The following is a 16,301-nucleotide window of genomic DNA, read 5'->3' on the forward strand; positions in this document are numbered from 1 at the left end:
CAAACTGCTTTTAAGCTGACATGTGCACATGTTTGTAATACAGATTCAGTTTCTCCTTCTAATGAATATCAGGTCTGGTCCAGTTTTGGTTGAAAAGCCGTTGTAAGCAGATGTCACAGGGTGTGTGTTTTCAGGGTTTGTGAGGAGGCCGTCATCATTTCACTATCAAATCACTGAACAAGCTAATACACACAAACACTGAGCTGCTGTTGTGTGTGTGTGTCGTCTAATAATAACTGATGTTGTGTTTAAAGGTTTAACATTCAGTCAGAAAATCAAGCTGAAACAGTAAAAGTGAGGAAAGAGTGTCAGCAGCTGGTTCCTCCAGCGTGGAGGTGTAGTTTGGTGGTTTAGGAGGTGCAGGTACAGAGCTGCTGAAGGCCCAGATACGTTAAATCCAAACATCCCGACTTCTCCAAACCTGAAAACTCTCTCTGTTTTCATTAATTATTAATAGCAGCACCATTAAAATCCATTCTTTAAAGGGTTACTTGTTTGTGTTCTTTGTGTTTACCTGTAAGATTAAAACAGTTTATCCACCAGGGGACAGATTAGTACAAAGAGGGAACTTGATTGAGCTATTTTGCCTGTTGTAGAATATAAATATAGAGCTGGAAATGTGCAGCATATGTCCCCTTTAAATGGCAGGAGTCTGACAAACAGTCTGTAATTATTACTGAACGATGAGCCTCATATTAACATCACTGACACACCTGAACTACAGACACATTTTAACACATAAAAATGAAAACTGGAAGTTAACACAAATCAAAATGATTTAATTGATGCATTAAACTAATTTAAATCCATGAAAACTGTGAGATTTGGATTTTCATTTCTCTAATAATCATTAAGGCAGAAATGAATCAATCAACTCATCACAAACCGATCAATAAATGATGAAAACTGTCTCTTTGTAAATATGTGAAAAGTTTTCAGTTGATTGATTTCTGTTAACAATAAATGATCCAACATGACAGAAGAGTCATTCAACACGTATTTAATAATATTTCCTTTGTGAAAACATTAATGTGAAATATGATATTTTATTTTTCATAAAGTCCATCGACACTGGAGTCTTTCACCACTTTCTGATAATAATAATAATAATAATAAAACAAAACATTAGGCTCCACCACACTGAGCCATTACAACAGATCAAGTTCAAGCAAGTGCAAAGTAAAAGAAATAATATATAATATATATAAACAAATAAGAAGCTGGTGTGAAGCAGATAAAATATCAGTAAAACAACAAAGCTTGAATATAAAAAAGATAAAAGCACTAAATAGAAGCAGAGTTATGACAATACAATGAAATAAAACACCATAAAATTATCATATAAAAAGGAAATATAAAAGTGATGCAATAATATAAAAGGAAAACGTTGTTATGTGTCGGCCATCTTTTAAAAGTGAGTTTGAGGAATTTAAATGAACTAAATGTTTGAAAATATGAATTTTATTTCTACGTTGAGTTTGATAAATATAAATGTGAGCGTTAGCTTTGAGATTGTAGAATGAATTCTTTCAGTTGTTGTTTCAGGGCATCAAACCTTTACTAAACATAATTCAACAGCAGTAAGGTTTCTACACAGAGCTGTCCCTCTCTTCTGATTGGTTCTGCCTCCTGTCAGTCGCTGTGCTCTGATTGGTCCTCCACACTCCTGCAGACACATGAAATAAAAACAGAACTTTGATCAGTTTTAAATAATTGTAGTTTTGTTTCCTTAAAGTTGATGAAAGTAAAAGTTTAGTTTTCATGATGTAATGATGTAATTTGGCCTCATGAGGGCGACGATCGATTGAAAATCAGATTATTTCTGTAAACAGATGAAAATAATGTGACATGGAGCTGCTGTGAAACATGAACTGTTGTCTGTTTTTTATGCTGCTGTAAATAAACAGACTGTTGCTTTATGAAGCTTCTTGTGTTTTGTGTTTCTGTGACTCAAAGTCAAATTGAAAAAACTTTAATGACACGACTGTAATCAGATAAACTGACATTAATTCACATTCACAACATTGTTACAGAAGGAAAAAGATATATATATATATATATATATATATATATATATATATATATATATATATATATATATATATATATATATATATATGTATGTATATGTATATGTATATGTGTATATATATGTGTGTGTATATATATATATATATGTATATGTATATGTGTATATATATGTGTGTGTATATATATATATATATATATATATATATATATATATATGGACCATCATGTATATAATAATGAACATGTTTGCTTCCTTTTAAAATAAAAAGTATTTAAAGTTTGATGCTCTTAAATGATCAGAGTGTGTAGTTACACTCAGTGTTTATTTAAACTTGAGGATCTCTTTATGTTTGCATACAGCTGCAATTTCTGTTAATTAATTTCTTTAATGTTAACAAATCAATGAGTAAAGTGGAGAACGACTGTAGTCAAAGTGTCTCGATGCAATAAACTACATTCATCTTCTAATCATTTCTATTATATGAAGAATCACAGGACCTGAGGTGTGTGTGTGTGTGTGTGTGTGTGTGTGTGTGTGTGTGTGTACTGACTGTAAGCAGCTATCAGCAGCAGTGCAGGTATGAGGATGATGATGAAGAGTCTCACTGTGTTTCCGATGAAGATGTGCAGATTGTTTACCTGCTGAACAGGTGTGCTCCACAACTGTCAACAAACAAACAAACAAATGATGAAAATGAAACTTGTCTCATTAACTGATTTCTTTTAAATTCTGACTTCAACTCACCTCCTGAACCAGTGTCACTGTGGGCTCTGTGGTTTCATATACGACTGTGACATCACTTCCTCTCCACGGGGTGACATCACTTCCTCTCTCTGTTGTGGTGGTTGCTGTGGTTGAGGCTGGAGCTAAACATAGTTTTCATTATCTTGTTTAGTATTTTCTGTCTGGTTTATAAAATGTCAAATCAAATTTATTCATAAAGCACATTTAAAAACAACCACAGTTGACCAAAGTGCTGAACAATAAGATATCAGGAATAAATTAAAACAACACGACAGGGTAACAACAAACAGGAACCAAGAACAAACAGAAAGCAAATAATAGTAGAACACTGGGTTTTAACGACAGTCAAAGGCCCGAACGAACAAGTGAGTCTTTAGTTTGGCCTTAAAAGTGTCTCGGGAAAGGGAACACTTAATCCCAAGAGGTCAGCTGTTCCAAAGTTTTGGGGCAGCAACAGCAAATGCATGGTCACCCCTCAGCAACAGTTGACTAGAGGATCTAAGAGATCTGGTGTTGTGAAGGGGGCAGATGAGCTCTGAGATGTACTGGGGCGCCAGGCCATGTAGAGCCTTAAAAACAAATAAAAGTACCTTAAACTCAGTCCTATACTTGACTGGTAACCAATGCAGGGAGGCCAGTATAGGTGTGATGCTGTCTCTCTTCCTTGTGCCAGTTATTAGCCGAGCAGCAGCGTTCTGCACTAGTTGCGAGCGAGACAGGGAAGACTGGCTAACGCTCAAATAAAGGGCATCGCAGTGGTCCAGACGGGAGGAAATCAGAGCGGTTGTGACAGTCTTCAAGTCATTGAATGAGAGGAGCGGTTTCAATTTGGCAGTGTTTCGTAGCTGGAAATAACAACCTTTGACAACAGAATTAATTTGTTTATCAAATTTTAGAGCCAAATCAAAAATAACAGGTGGTGGGAGCAGATGAGGAGAAGAGGTTTCCAATTTTGACAGAGAATGTCAGTAAATGTCTGTCACAACTTAAAGTCCAAGCAGACGTCTTCAAATGTCTCGTTTTTTTCTGACCAACAGTTCAGAACCACAAAATATTCAGTTTACTGTCACAGACGACAAAGAAAAGCATGAAATCTTCACAATTAAGAAGCTGGAAATGATGAATGTTCTGCATGTTTGCTAGAAAAAATGGCTTAAATGATGAATCAATTGACAAAATATTTTCTGTCACTAAAAGAGAAGTTGATTTTGGTTTTGGTTTTGCATCCATCCCAGTCACGTCCCTACATGAACCCTTCCTGTTTTATCAGTCACACATCAAACCTCTGAAATGCTGAACGTGTCGTCTGCAGAAAAACAGCAGCAGCGGTTTGTTCACATGTCAGACAGCGAGTTCATGTTCAGAAGTAAAAGCAGAAGTTACGACTATTGTTTTAAAACCTCTGAGGTGTAAAATCTTCATCATTCTGACACGTTTCAGCCAGCTCGTCTCTCTCTAATATCAATAGAATAATTTTCGTTTCCTAAACTTCATCAGACATTTAACGAAAGAGGCGGCAGATCAGAAAAACTTCTTCTGGAGGACGTGACAAACATTTGGTCATTTAGGTTTAAGAACATAAAATTGTAACAGTTGAATCATCAGTTCAGAAAATTTCCAACAAAAAATTCACTGATTCCAGCTTCATAAACATGAAGATTTTCTAGTTTTCTGCTCCTCTATAATAATAAAGATCTTTGGGGTTTGGACTGTTGGTCGAACAAAACCAGGAACTTGTGTTGGACATTTTTCACAATTCACTGACATTTTATGAACTGAACAAAAATCAATGAATCAAGAAAGTAATTGGTAGATTAATTGATAACATCAAACCTCTGAACACTGAACATTAGTTTATGAATCTCTGTCCTTCAAGTAACTTCCTGCACAAACTTTATTCTTTTATAAAAACCATTTCTTACCTTTCTCAATGATCAGATCGATGTGATGTTTTTCATCATTGAACCACCCATATATGTCCACTCTGCATCCGTACCGTCCAGCATCTTCTTCTGTGGTTTTCAGGATCGTCAGAGAAACATTTCCATCCTCCAGTCGTCCCAGTAACTGATACCTGCTGGAAACTCTGGTTGATTCTATCACTTTACGTCCGTCTGTGGAGATGATCTGGTTGTTGCAGCCTGAAAGTGGTATTGATCCTCGACCCCAGCAAGCTGACCTCGCTCCGTTATACCTGATGTCATATTTACACGGCAGAGTGATGTTCTCACCTGCTCGACCAACAACCTTCATGCTGCTGCAGCTGCGTTCACTGACTGAAGACATAAAGAGACACTTCAACACTTTCAGGTCTGTTAGCAGCTAAAATCTGTTGTTTCATGTAAACACACCACAGAAACTGTCTCTAACTGTCTCATATTACATAAAGTCAGTGTGAAGTCAGAGTTATAGAAAGTTAAAGAGCAGAGTACCTGTGAGGAGAACGATCAGCAACCTGCTCACAGTCTTCATGATCAACATCAAACTGACACATGAACATTTCCTGTTTTATCAGTCAGTTTGAGACTAAAGTGTCCAGAGATGTGAACACTTCACACATCAAACGCCAAGAGTACTGACCATTTCCTCTTCTGAGTCTTCAGCTCCACTACACTTAAAAATGACCTGCAGCAGCTCAAACCGCTTTACAAAAAGACATAAAACAAGAGATAAACACAAATCACATACAGAATTTAAAAAGGATAAAATAGCAGATAAAATAAGATGAAATGGAACCCCAAATTAAAATAAATGAAATTAAAAAACTGAACGCTATTTGATCTTATCATAAATGTACTTATTGGAACAATAAATGCATTCCTATCAATCAATAATTATACAAAGACCCAAATAAAATAACAAAGTTAAACTGCAGCAAAGCTATAGACTAAACAAACAAACATAAAGTAAATTAATATATAAACAGGTAAATTAAACTAATATGTTTAGATTCCAGGTGTCAAGAAATCAAGTTTCCTCTTAAATTAAATAAATATCTAAATTTAATAATTTCAGCATAAATGATCAAAGTTCATTCTGTTTCTTGCAGAGTTAATTGATCAGATTGATTCCTCTCTCATGTCTGTATGCTAAATATGAAGCTACAGCTAGCAGCCGGTTAGATTAGCTTAGCATAAAGACTGTAAACAGGTGGTAACAGCTAGCCTGTCTCCACTAAAGCTTAAAAATTAACAAGTTGAATCTGGTTCGTTTAATCTGAACACAAACAGTTAAAGCCAGCTTGCATGCATAATAGTCTCCTCAGTCAGATGGAAAAAAAATATGTGCAAATATTGGTCTCGGCATCGGCCACAATGAGTTGGAAATATTGGCACATTGTATATCTAGTCTCAGTGTTTGCTGGGTTTAAACTTGTTGGTCTTCATAAATGAGAATCTGGAGACAGAAAATTTTGGCATTTTCCATGTGTTACTGGACTAGTTTAATCTCTAGCAGTGTGTCCTTCTCACCAGATGTTGCCAGTGAAGCAGTTTGGTTGTTTGTCAGCTGAAAATAGATTCACCTGTTTTCTGACAGACGTCTCTAAAACACACCTGGAAACTGTTTCACATTAAAATAATGTTTTAAAACTCAGGTAGCATGCAGATGGGGTGTTAAGTTTGAGAGAGAACTAACATATTTTCTCTACTTTTGGATTAAAAGTGAGGACAGAAAACTCTTCAGGTTGATACGTTCACAGTCAAATAACTGATGTTAAAGGAGTGAAAATCAGTTTCTCTGCTTTTAAACAACTGGATGAAATGACTTCATCACAACATCTGGAGACAATTCACTCTGAGAGAAGAGACTCTGGAGAAAACAGTTCAGTGACCAACAGTTCAGAACCCCAAAATGTTCAGTTTGCTGTCACGTACGACAAAGAAAAGCAGCAAATCTTCATTGTTAGAGAGCCTCACATGGGGCACCAACTGTTAGAGAGCCTCACATGGGGCACCAACTGTTAGAGAGCCTCACATGGGGCACCAACTGTTAGAGAGCCTCACACGGGGGACCAATTGCTAGAGAGCCTCACGCGGGGCACCAAGTGTTGGGTCTGTGAGGAGCACGGCTGGTTATTAGCAATAATTAATAATATTTATCAGATATAATTATGAATTATTAAAGTTAATAAATTATTAATATGTATTAATAAAAATGGGGCACCACCTGGAAACTGGGACCAATAACCAGACAATAAGGTAGTCTCATAAAAGAGTTCACCTAGAATGCTAATATCTGAGGGATGTCAACATTCACAAGTGAACAAAGAAGGTTTGAATTCAATCAGCAACTTTTCACAATGCATAATAATAATAATGACAAAAGACTTCTCTTTAAAGATATAACAATGTTTATTAAACAATAGCTGAGTTAACAGACTTAGCAGATGCTTTGAACAATAAACCACTATCCTAAAATCTAATTCTTCCTAAGCAAACATACATAAAACAATAACTATGTACAGTGAAAATACATGCAAGTGGGAGCATGTGTATGTGTGTATATCCAGAGATGGTAACACTTAACACTGAGGTCTAAACATCCTGAGAGGAGGTCACACATCAAACCTCAGAAGTACTGAACGAGTCCTCAGCTCCGCTACACTGTAAAAAATGACCTGCAGCAGCTCAAACTGCTTTGCAAAAAGACATCAAAACAAGAGATAAACACAAATCACATAAACAGGATTTAAAAAGAATAAAATAGCAGATAAAACAAGATGAAATGGAACCACAAATTAAATTAAGCTGAATTAAAAACTGAATGCTGATCCTCCAGCTTTAATCTTGGACTTTTGGATTTTTTTCAAGGACTTTATTTGTTCCCAGCAAACACTGAAATCACGAAACTCAAGTCAAATTTTAAACTCAATCTACAAATGAGATTGTAGAATGAATTCTTTCAGTTGTTGTTTCAGGGCATCAAACCTTTACTAAACATTATTCAACAGCAGTAAGGTTTCTACACAGAGCTGTCCCTCTCCTCTGATTGGTTCTGCCTCCTGTCAGTCGCTGTGCTCTGATTGGTCCTCCTCACTCCTGCAGACACATGAAATAAAAACAGAACTTTGATCAGTTTTAAATGATTGTAGTTTTGTTTCCTTAAAGTTGATGAAAGTAAAAGTTTAGTTTTCATGATGTAATGATGTAATTTGGCCTCATGAGGGCGACGATCGATTGAAAATCAGATTATTTCTGTAAACAGATGAAAATAATGTGACATGAAGCTGCTGTGAAACATGAACTGTTGTCTGGTTTTTATGCTGCTGTAAATAAACAGACTGTTGCTTTATGAAGCTTCTTGTCTTTTGTGTTTCTGTGTCTCAAAGTCAGATTGAAAAAGCTTTAATGACACGACTGTAATCAGATAAACTGACATTAATTCACATTCACAACATTGTTACATATATATATTATATGTTACATATATATATATATATATATATATATATATATATATATATATATAGACCTTCATGTATGTAATAATGAACATGTTTGCTTCCTTTTAAAATAAAAAGTATTTAAAGTTTGAGGCTCTTAAATGATCAGAGTGAGAAACCAATCAACACGATCAATACATGGATATCTTTTCATAATAAGACAGAAGTCTTGTAGACAGATGTATTGATTAAAATAGAAGCGTATGACTCAAACGTGGGCGTAGGAAGCATTTTTAACAGAGTAGATGTCATTTCCTGTCTTCTGGTGTCTTTTAACAGGTGGTTTGACAGGATGGGTCCATTTTATCATTTCATCCAGAGGACGTGTTTGACACCAGATCACATATCTGAAGATATTAAAAAGCTTAAAGTATAGAAATGGATTTGATGACTAATTCAGAGCCATCTTTAATAATAACACTCAGTTTTTATTTAAACTTGAGGATCTCTTTATGTTTGCATACAGCTGAAATTAATTTCTTTAATGTTAACAAATCAATGAGTAAAGTGGAGAACGACTGTAGTCAAAGTGTCTCGATGCAATAAACTACATTCATCTTCTAATCATTTCTATTATATGAAGAATCACAGGACCTGAGGTGTGTGTGTGTGTGTGTGTGTGTGTGTGTGTGTGTGTACTGACTGTAAGCAGCTATCAGCAGCAGTGCAGGTATGAGGAAGATGAAGAAGAGTTTCACTCTGTTTCCGATGAAGATGTGCAGATTGTTTACCTGCTGAACAGAGGGCTATTGCACAAAAGCAGAATTCAGAAATCCAGGATAACTGAAAAAGTGAGGCTTGACCTGGTCTAATCAGTGTATCCAGGCTTAATCCATTTCACATTTGCCAAGCCAGGATGAGGAGGTGCGACTATGTCAAGCCAGGTGTAAGTAATTCGGATAAGTGCGCATTCACGACTTTCTTAAACAGACCACAAGGTCAATCACAGATTTACTGATGCAGAAATGGAGAAGACGCGTGCCTCATACTCCTCTGCAAGTGAACAACAGCTTGTAATGGAAACTTATGAGGAGGTGAAACATATTATAAGAAAAAAGGCAATAAGGCCGCTGTAATTAAACAGAGAGAAAAAACCTGGTAGACAATAGCGGACCGACTGAATGCGTAAGTAGTCCAATAATATACACTTATTAACCACTACTCCACTGAAACCGTCATAATTACAATTCAACGAGTTGTCATTTTCACAAATTAACAGTTGTACACTTTGCCTTAAAAGTGATCAGTGGAAGTTAATGTTACTCAGGAAATGTACCATGAAGACTAGCTACAAACCACAATGCAAGAATATGTACTACAACCATATTTGCAAATCTCTGTCTCTCTATATCTCTATATCTCTCTATCAATGGTCTTATAGAAGAAACATGACTGGACAAAAGAGGATTTGGCAACAAGTAAAGCTTAAATATAAGAACATTCTGCAGGCTGATTAGTGCCTTGATTGCTTATAATAATGTACAAATGTATCATGTCAATCTTGTGGAAATACTTTAGTCCATAATGGATAAGAAGTCAGTGATGTGGTGCTCATAAAAAATATCACATTTGTAACAGTACCCAGATGTTTTACAGCCAGATAGCCAGCATGGCAACGTAGTGAGTATTGCCAAAAGGAAATCCACATTATGTACAATTCCTGCTGTGCTAATCGATAGGTGTTTTACAGAATTAACAAACTGTCAGATGTCTATACACCGAACACCTAGAGAGACAAATAGAGCTGGCAGATGTGAAGATAAAAGTCTACAAGAAAAAACTGCAGGATATGGACCTTGATATGGAAATCAAACGAAAGACACTGAGGAAACTGGACCCCGAAATCCTGAAACTAGACAGAGAAGTGATTTCAATGCACACTGTAAGCATGACTGTAACACAGTGTATTAATCATTGTTGTTCTCTCTCCCAAGCTCCAAGCTGACAAGTGATGACTGCAAAATAAAAAGGTCAAAACACATTGTGGTGTCCTCCCAGTTTCATGAATGTACAGTACACTATATAGTTATCGGTCCAGTGAAGTGAGACTATAATTTGGGAAGATTATACAATTATGAAACCTAACAACAAACTGTGTGCTACCAGTTCCAAATAAAATATATGTACACAGGGAAGAGTGACATACACTGTCCTTTATTAGTAAGGGATAGGCCTCATCAGCATTTCTAATCATCTCAAGATGTGCAATAATATATGTATTCATCAAACCTCTGACAGCAATATGAACAGTAGGCCTAACAGTAATGACTATCACACGAATAATTATAAAAATGATAATGGTTACAGTTAAAATAACAGTGGACCTACTTAGCTGAATCACAATGTATCTGTGGTATTTTAAAGCAAGCTAATAAAAATGAAGCAAAATATATACAGAAGAACATGGAATAACTGTAAAACACACTTATTTCTGATCAGAGTGATGGCTGACTGGTCAGATAGCACCAGGATTAATCAGGCCTGGCTGTTAGCCTGGTCTGGAGCAGGCTAGCTGCACAGAATAAATCTCCATGGTAACTTATGTGCCTCTGCTTTCGTGCAACCGAGTCATGGCTAAATTCAGCCACCCTATCTAGGTTTTGTGCAACAGCCCCCAGGTGTGCTCAACAACTGTCAACAAACAAATGATGAAAATAGCTTGTCTCATAAACTTATTTCTTTTAAATTCTGACTTCAACTCACCTCCTGAACCAGTGTGACATCACTTCCTCTGTCTGTTGTGGTGGTTGCTGTGGTTGAGGCTGGAGCTAAACATAGTTTTCATTATCTATTCATTTGTTTAGTATTTTCTGTCTGGTTTATAAAATGTCAGTAAATGTCTGTCACAACTTAAAGTCCAAGCAGACGTCTTCAAATGTCTCGTTTTTTTCTGACCAACAGTTCAGAACCACAAAATATTCAGTTTACTGTCACAAACGACAAAGAAAAGCAGGAAATCCTCACAATTAAGAAGCTGGAAATGATGAATGTTCTGCATGTTTGCTAGAAAAAATGACTTAAATGACGAATCAATTGACAAAATATTTTCTGTTACTAAAAGAGAAGTTGATTGTGGTTTTGGTTTTGCATCCATCCCAGTCACGTCCCTACATGAACCCTTCCTGTTTTATCAGTCAGTTTGAGACTCAAATGTCCACAAATGTGAGAACTTCAACGTGTCGTCTGCAGAGAAACAGCAGCAGCAGTTTGTTCACATGTCAGACAGCGAGTTCATGTTCAGAAGTAAAAGCAGAAGTTACAACTTTTATTTTAAAACCTCTGAGATGTAAAATCTTCATCATTCTGACACGTTTCAGCCAGCTTGTTCAGAAAATTTTTAAATCAAAAATGGCAAAAATTCACTGATTCAGATTTTCTAGTCTTTCTACTCCTCTATGATAATAAAGATCTTTGGGGTTTGGACTGTTGGTCGAACAAAACAAGAAACTTATGTTGGACATTTTTCACAATTTACTGACATTTTATGAACCAAACAATGAATCAAGAAAGTATTTTGTAGATTAGCTGATAATGCTCTAAATCAAACACTGAACATTAGTTTATGAATCTCCGTCCTTCAAGTAACTTCCTGCACAAACTTTATTCTTTTATAAAAACCATTTCTTACCTTTCTCAATGATCAGATCAGTGTGATGTATATCATTAGCGAACCACCCAGGTATCTCCACTCTGCATCCGTACTGCCCAGCATCTTCTTCTGTGGTGTTCAGGATCGTCAGAGAAACATTTCCATCCTCCAGTCGTCCCAGTAACTGATACCTGCTGGAAACTCTGGTTGATTCTATCACTTTATGTCCGTCTGTGGAGATGATCCGGTTGTTGCAGCCAAAACTTGGTACTGGTCCTCGACCCCAGCAAGCTAATGACGCTCCATTATACTTGATATCATATTTACACGGCAGAGTGATGTTCTCACCTGCTCGACCAACAACCTTCATGCTGCTCCAGCTGCTGCTGCATTCACTGACTGAAGACAAAAAGAGACACTTCAACACTTTCAGGTCTGTTAGCAGCTAAAATCTGTTGTTTCATGTAAACACACCACAGAAACTGTCTCTAACTGTCTCATATTACATAAAGTCAGTGTGAAGTCAGAGTTATAGAAAGTTAAAGAGCAGAGTACCTGTGAGGAGAACGATCAGCAACCTGCTCACAGTCTTCATGATCAACATCAAACTGACACATGAACATTTCCTGTTTTATCAGTTAATTTGAGACTAAAGTGTACAAAAATGTGAACACTTCACACATCAAACGTCAGAAGTACTGAACATTTCCTCTTCTGAAACACACTGAGTCTTCAGCTTTTTCTTGGACTCTTGGATTTTTTTCAAGGACTTTATTTGTTCCCGGCAAACACTGAAATCATGAAACTCAAGTCAAACTGCTTTTAAGCTTTTAAACTCAATCTACAAATGAGATTGTAGAATGAATTCTTTCAGTTGTTGTTTCAGGGCATCAAACCTTTACTAAACATTATTCAACAGCAGTAAGGTTTCTACACAGAGCTGTCCCTCTCTTCTGATTAGTTCTGCCTCCTGTCAGTCGCTGTGCTCTGATTGGTCCTCCACACTCCTGCAGACACATGAAATAAAAACAGAACTTTGATCAGTTTTAAGTGATTGTAGTTTTGTTTCCTTAAAGTTGATGAAAGTAAAAGTTTAGTTTAGTTTTCACGATGTAATGATGTAATTTGGCCTCATGAGGGCGACGATGGATTGAAAATCAGATTATTTCTGTAAACAGATGAAAATAATGTGACATGGAGCTGCTGTGAAACATGAACTGTTGTCTGTTTTTTATGCTGCTGTAAATAAACAGACTGTTGCTTTATGAAGCTTCTTGTCTTTTGTGTTTCTGTGTCTCAAAGTCAGATTGAAAAAAACTTTAATGACACGACTGTAATCAGATAAACTGACATTAATTCACATTCACAACATTGATACAGAAGGAAAAAGATATATAAATATATATATATATATAATATAAATATATATATATATATATATATATACATATATATATATATATATATATATATATATATATATATATAGACCTTCATGTATGTAATAATGAACATGTTTGCTTCCTTTTAAAATAAAAAGTATTTCAAGTTTGAGGCTCTTAAATGATCAGAGTGAGAAACCAATCAACACGATCAATACATGGATATCTTTTCATAATAAGACAGAAGTCTTGTAGACAGATGTATTGATTAAAATAGAAGCGTATGACTCAAACGTGGGCGTAGGAAGCATTTTTAACAGAGTAGATATCGTTTCCTGTATTCTGGTGTCTTTTAACAGGTGGTTTGACAGGATGGGTCCATTTTATCATTTCATCCAGAGGACGTGTTTGACACCAGATCACATATCTGAAGATATTAAAAAGCTAAAAGTACAGAAATGGATTTGATGACTAATTCAGAGCCATCTTTAATAATAACACTCAGTGTTTATATAAACTTGAGGATCTCTTTATGTTTGCATACGGTTGCAATTTCTGTTAATTAATTTCTTTAATGTTAACAGATCAATGAGTAAAGTGGAGAACGACTGTAGTCAAAGTGTCTCGATGCAATAAACTACATTCATCTTCTAATCATTTCTATTATATGAAGAATCACAGGACCTGAGATGTGTGTGTGTGTGTGTGTGTGTGTGTGTGTGTGTGTGTGTGTGTGTGTGTACTGACTGTAAGCAGCTATCAGCAGCAGTGCAGGTATGAGGATGAAGAAGAGTCTCACTGTGTTTCCGATGAAGATGTGCAGATTGTTTACCTGCTGAACAGATGCGCTCCACAACTGTCAACAAACAAACAAACAAATGACGAAAATGAAACTTGTCTCATTAACTGATTTCTTTTAAATTCTGACTTCAACTCACCTCCTGAACCAGTGTCACTGTGGGCTCTGTGGTTTCACATACGACTGTGACATCACTTCCTCTCCATGGGATGACATCACTTCCTCTCTCTGTTGTGGTGGCTGCTGTGGTTGAGGCTGGAGCTAAACATAGTTTTCATTATCTTGTTTAGTATTTTCTGTCTGGTTTATAAAATGTCAAATCAAATTTATTCATAAAGCACATTTAAAAACAACCACAGTTGACCGAAGTGCTGAACAATAAGATATCAGGAATAAATTAAAACAACACGACAGGGTAACAGCAAACAGGAAACAAGAACAAACAGAAAACAAATAATAGTAGAACACTGGGTTTTAACAAGACAGCTCGTCTCTCTCTAACATCAGCAGAATAATTTTCGTTTCCTAAACTTCATCAGACATTTAACGAAAGAGGCGGCAGATCAGAAAAACTTCTTGTGGAGGATGTGACAAACATTTGGTCATTTAGGTTTAAGAACATAAAATTGTAACAGTTGAATCATCAGTTCAGAAAATTTCCAACAAAAAATTCACTGATTCCAGCATAAACACGAAGATTCTCTAGTTTTCTGCTCCTCTATGATAATAAAGATCTTTGGGGTTTGGACTGTTGGTCGAACAAAACCAGGAACTTATGTTGGACATTTTTCACGATTCACTGACATTTTATGAACTGAACAAAAATCAATGAATCAAGAAAGTAATTGGTAGATTAATTGATAACATCAAACCTCTGAACACTGAACATTAGTTTATGAATCTCCGTCCTTCAAGTAACTTCCTGCACAAACTTTATTCTTTTATAAAAACCATTTCTTACCTTTCTCAATGGTCAGATCGATGTGAAGTTTTTCATCATTGAACCACCCAGGTATGTCCACTCTGCATCCGTACAGTCCAGCATCTTCTTCTGTGGTGTTCAGGATCGTCAGAGAAACATCTCCATCCTCCAGTCGTCCCAGTAACTGATACCTGCTGGAAACTCTGGTTGATTCTATCACTTTACGTCCGTCTGTGGATATGATCCGGTTGTTGCATTTTGAAGGTGGTATTTCTCCTCGACCCCAGCAAACAAATGATGCTCCATTATAACTGAAGTCATATTTACACGGCAGAGTGATGTTCTCACCTGCTCGACCAACAACCTTCATGCTGCTGCGTTCAATGACTGAAGACACAAAGAGACACTTCAACACTTTCAGGTCTGTTAGCAGTTAAAATCTGTTGTTTCATGTAAACACACCACAGAAACTGTCTCTAACTGTCTCATATTACATAAAGTCAGTGTGAAGTCAGAGTTATATAAAGTTAAAGAGCAGAGTACCTGTGAGGAGAACGATCAGCAACCTGCTCACAGTCTTCATGATCAACATCAAACTGACACATGAACATTTCCTGTTTTATCAGTTTGAGACTAAAGTGTCCAGAGATGTGAACACTTCACACATCAAACCTCAGAAGTACTGAACATTAGTTTATGAATCTCCGTCCTTCAAGTAACTTCCTGCACAAACTTTATTCTTTTATAAAAAACATTTCTTACCTTTCTCAATGGTCAGATCGATGTGATGTTTTTCATCATTGAACCACCCGTGTATGTCCACTCTGCATCCGTACAGTCCAGCATCTTCTTCTGTGGTTTTCAGGATCGTCAGAGAAACATCTCCATCCTCCAGTCGTCCCAGTAACTGATACCTGCTGGAAACTCTGGTTGATTCTATCACTTTACGTCCGTCTGTGGAGATGATCTGGTTGTTGCAGCCAAAATGTGTTATTGATCCTCGACCCCAGCAAACTTCCATCGCTCCGTTATACTTGATGTCATATTTACACGGCAGAGTGATGTTCTCACCTGCTCGACCAACAACCTTCATGCTGCTGCTGCTGCGTTCAATGACTGAAGACACAAAGAGACACTTCAACACTTTCAGGTCTGTTAGCAGCTAAAATCTGTTGTTTCATATAAACACACCACAGAAACTGTCTCTAACTGTCTCATATTACATAAAGTCAGTGTGAAGTCAGAGTTATAGAAAGTTAAAGAGCAGAGTACCTGTGAGGAGAACGATCAGCAACCTGCTCACAGTCTTCATGATCAACATCAAACTGACACATGAACATTTCCTGTTTTATTAGCTAATTTGAGACTCAACTGCCCAGAAATGTGAACA

At 36.5% G+C, this 16,301-nt stretch overlaps 2 protein-coding genes across 2 annotated transcripts; both read right to left on the bottom strand.

Annotated features, from left to right (window-relative positions):
- Positions 1–1,254: 1,254 nt before the first annotated feature.
- LOC122995139 (T-cell immunoglobulin and mucin domain-containing protein 4-like) lies at positions 1,255–11,155 on the bottom strand. The gene is made up of 5 exons (XM_044370169.1): positions 10,923–11,155; positions 4,699–5,052; positions 2,777–2,898; positions 2,583–2,694; positions 1,255–1,666 (listed from the first exon to the last, which is right to left on the bottom strand). Exons 2-5 carry the CDS (start codon positions 5,027–5,029, stop codon positions 1,590–1,592), a joined length of 642 nt encoding a protein of 213 aa, XP_044226104.1. The 5' UTR covers positions 5,030–5,052; positions 10,923–11,155; the 3' UTR covers positions 1,255–1,589.
- A 3,775-nt stretch (positions 11,156–14,930) lies between these two features.
- On the bottom strand, positions 14,931–16,255 carry LOC122995873 (T-cell immunoglobulin and mucin domain-containing protein 4-like). The gene is made up of 3 exons (XM_044371254.1): positions 16,184–16,255; positions 15,674–16,027; positions 14,931–15,298 (listed from the first exon to the last, which is right to left on the bottom strand). The coding sequence occupies exons 1-3, from the start codon at positions 16,230–16,232 to the stop codon at positions 14,931–14,933; spliced, it is 771 nt and encodes a 256-aa protein (XP_044227189.1). The 5' UTR covers positions 16,233–16,255.
- Between the last annotated feature and the right edge of the window lie 46 nt (positions 16,256–16,301).

This window comes from Thunnus albacares, chromosome 13, assembly GCF_914725855.1.
Source record: "Thunnus albacares chromosome 13, fThuAlb1.1, whole genome shotgun sequence".
In the NCBI taxonomy this organism is placed as follows: domain Eukaryota; kingdom Metazoa; phylum Chordata; class Actinopteri; order Scombriformes; family Scombridae; genus Thunnus; species Thunnus albacares.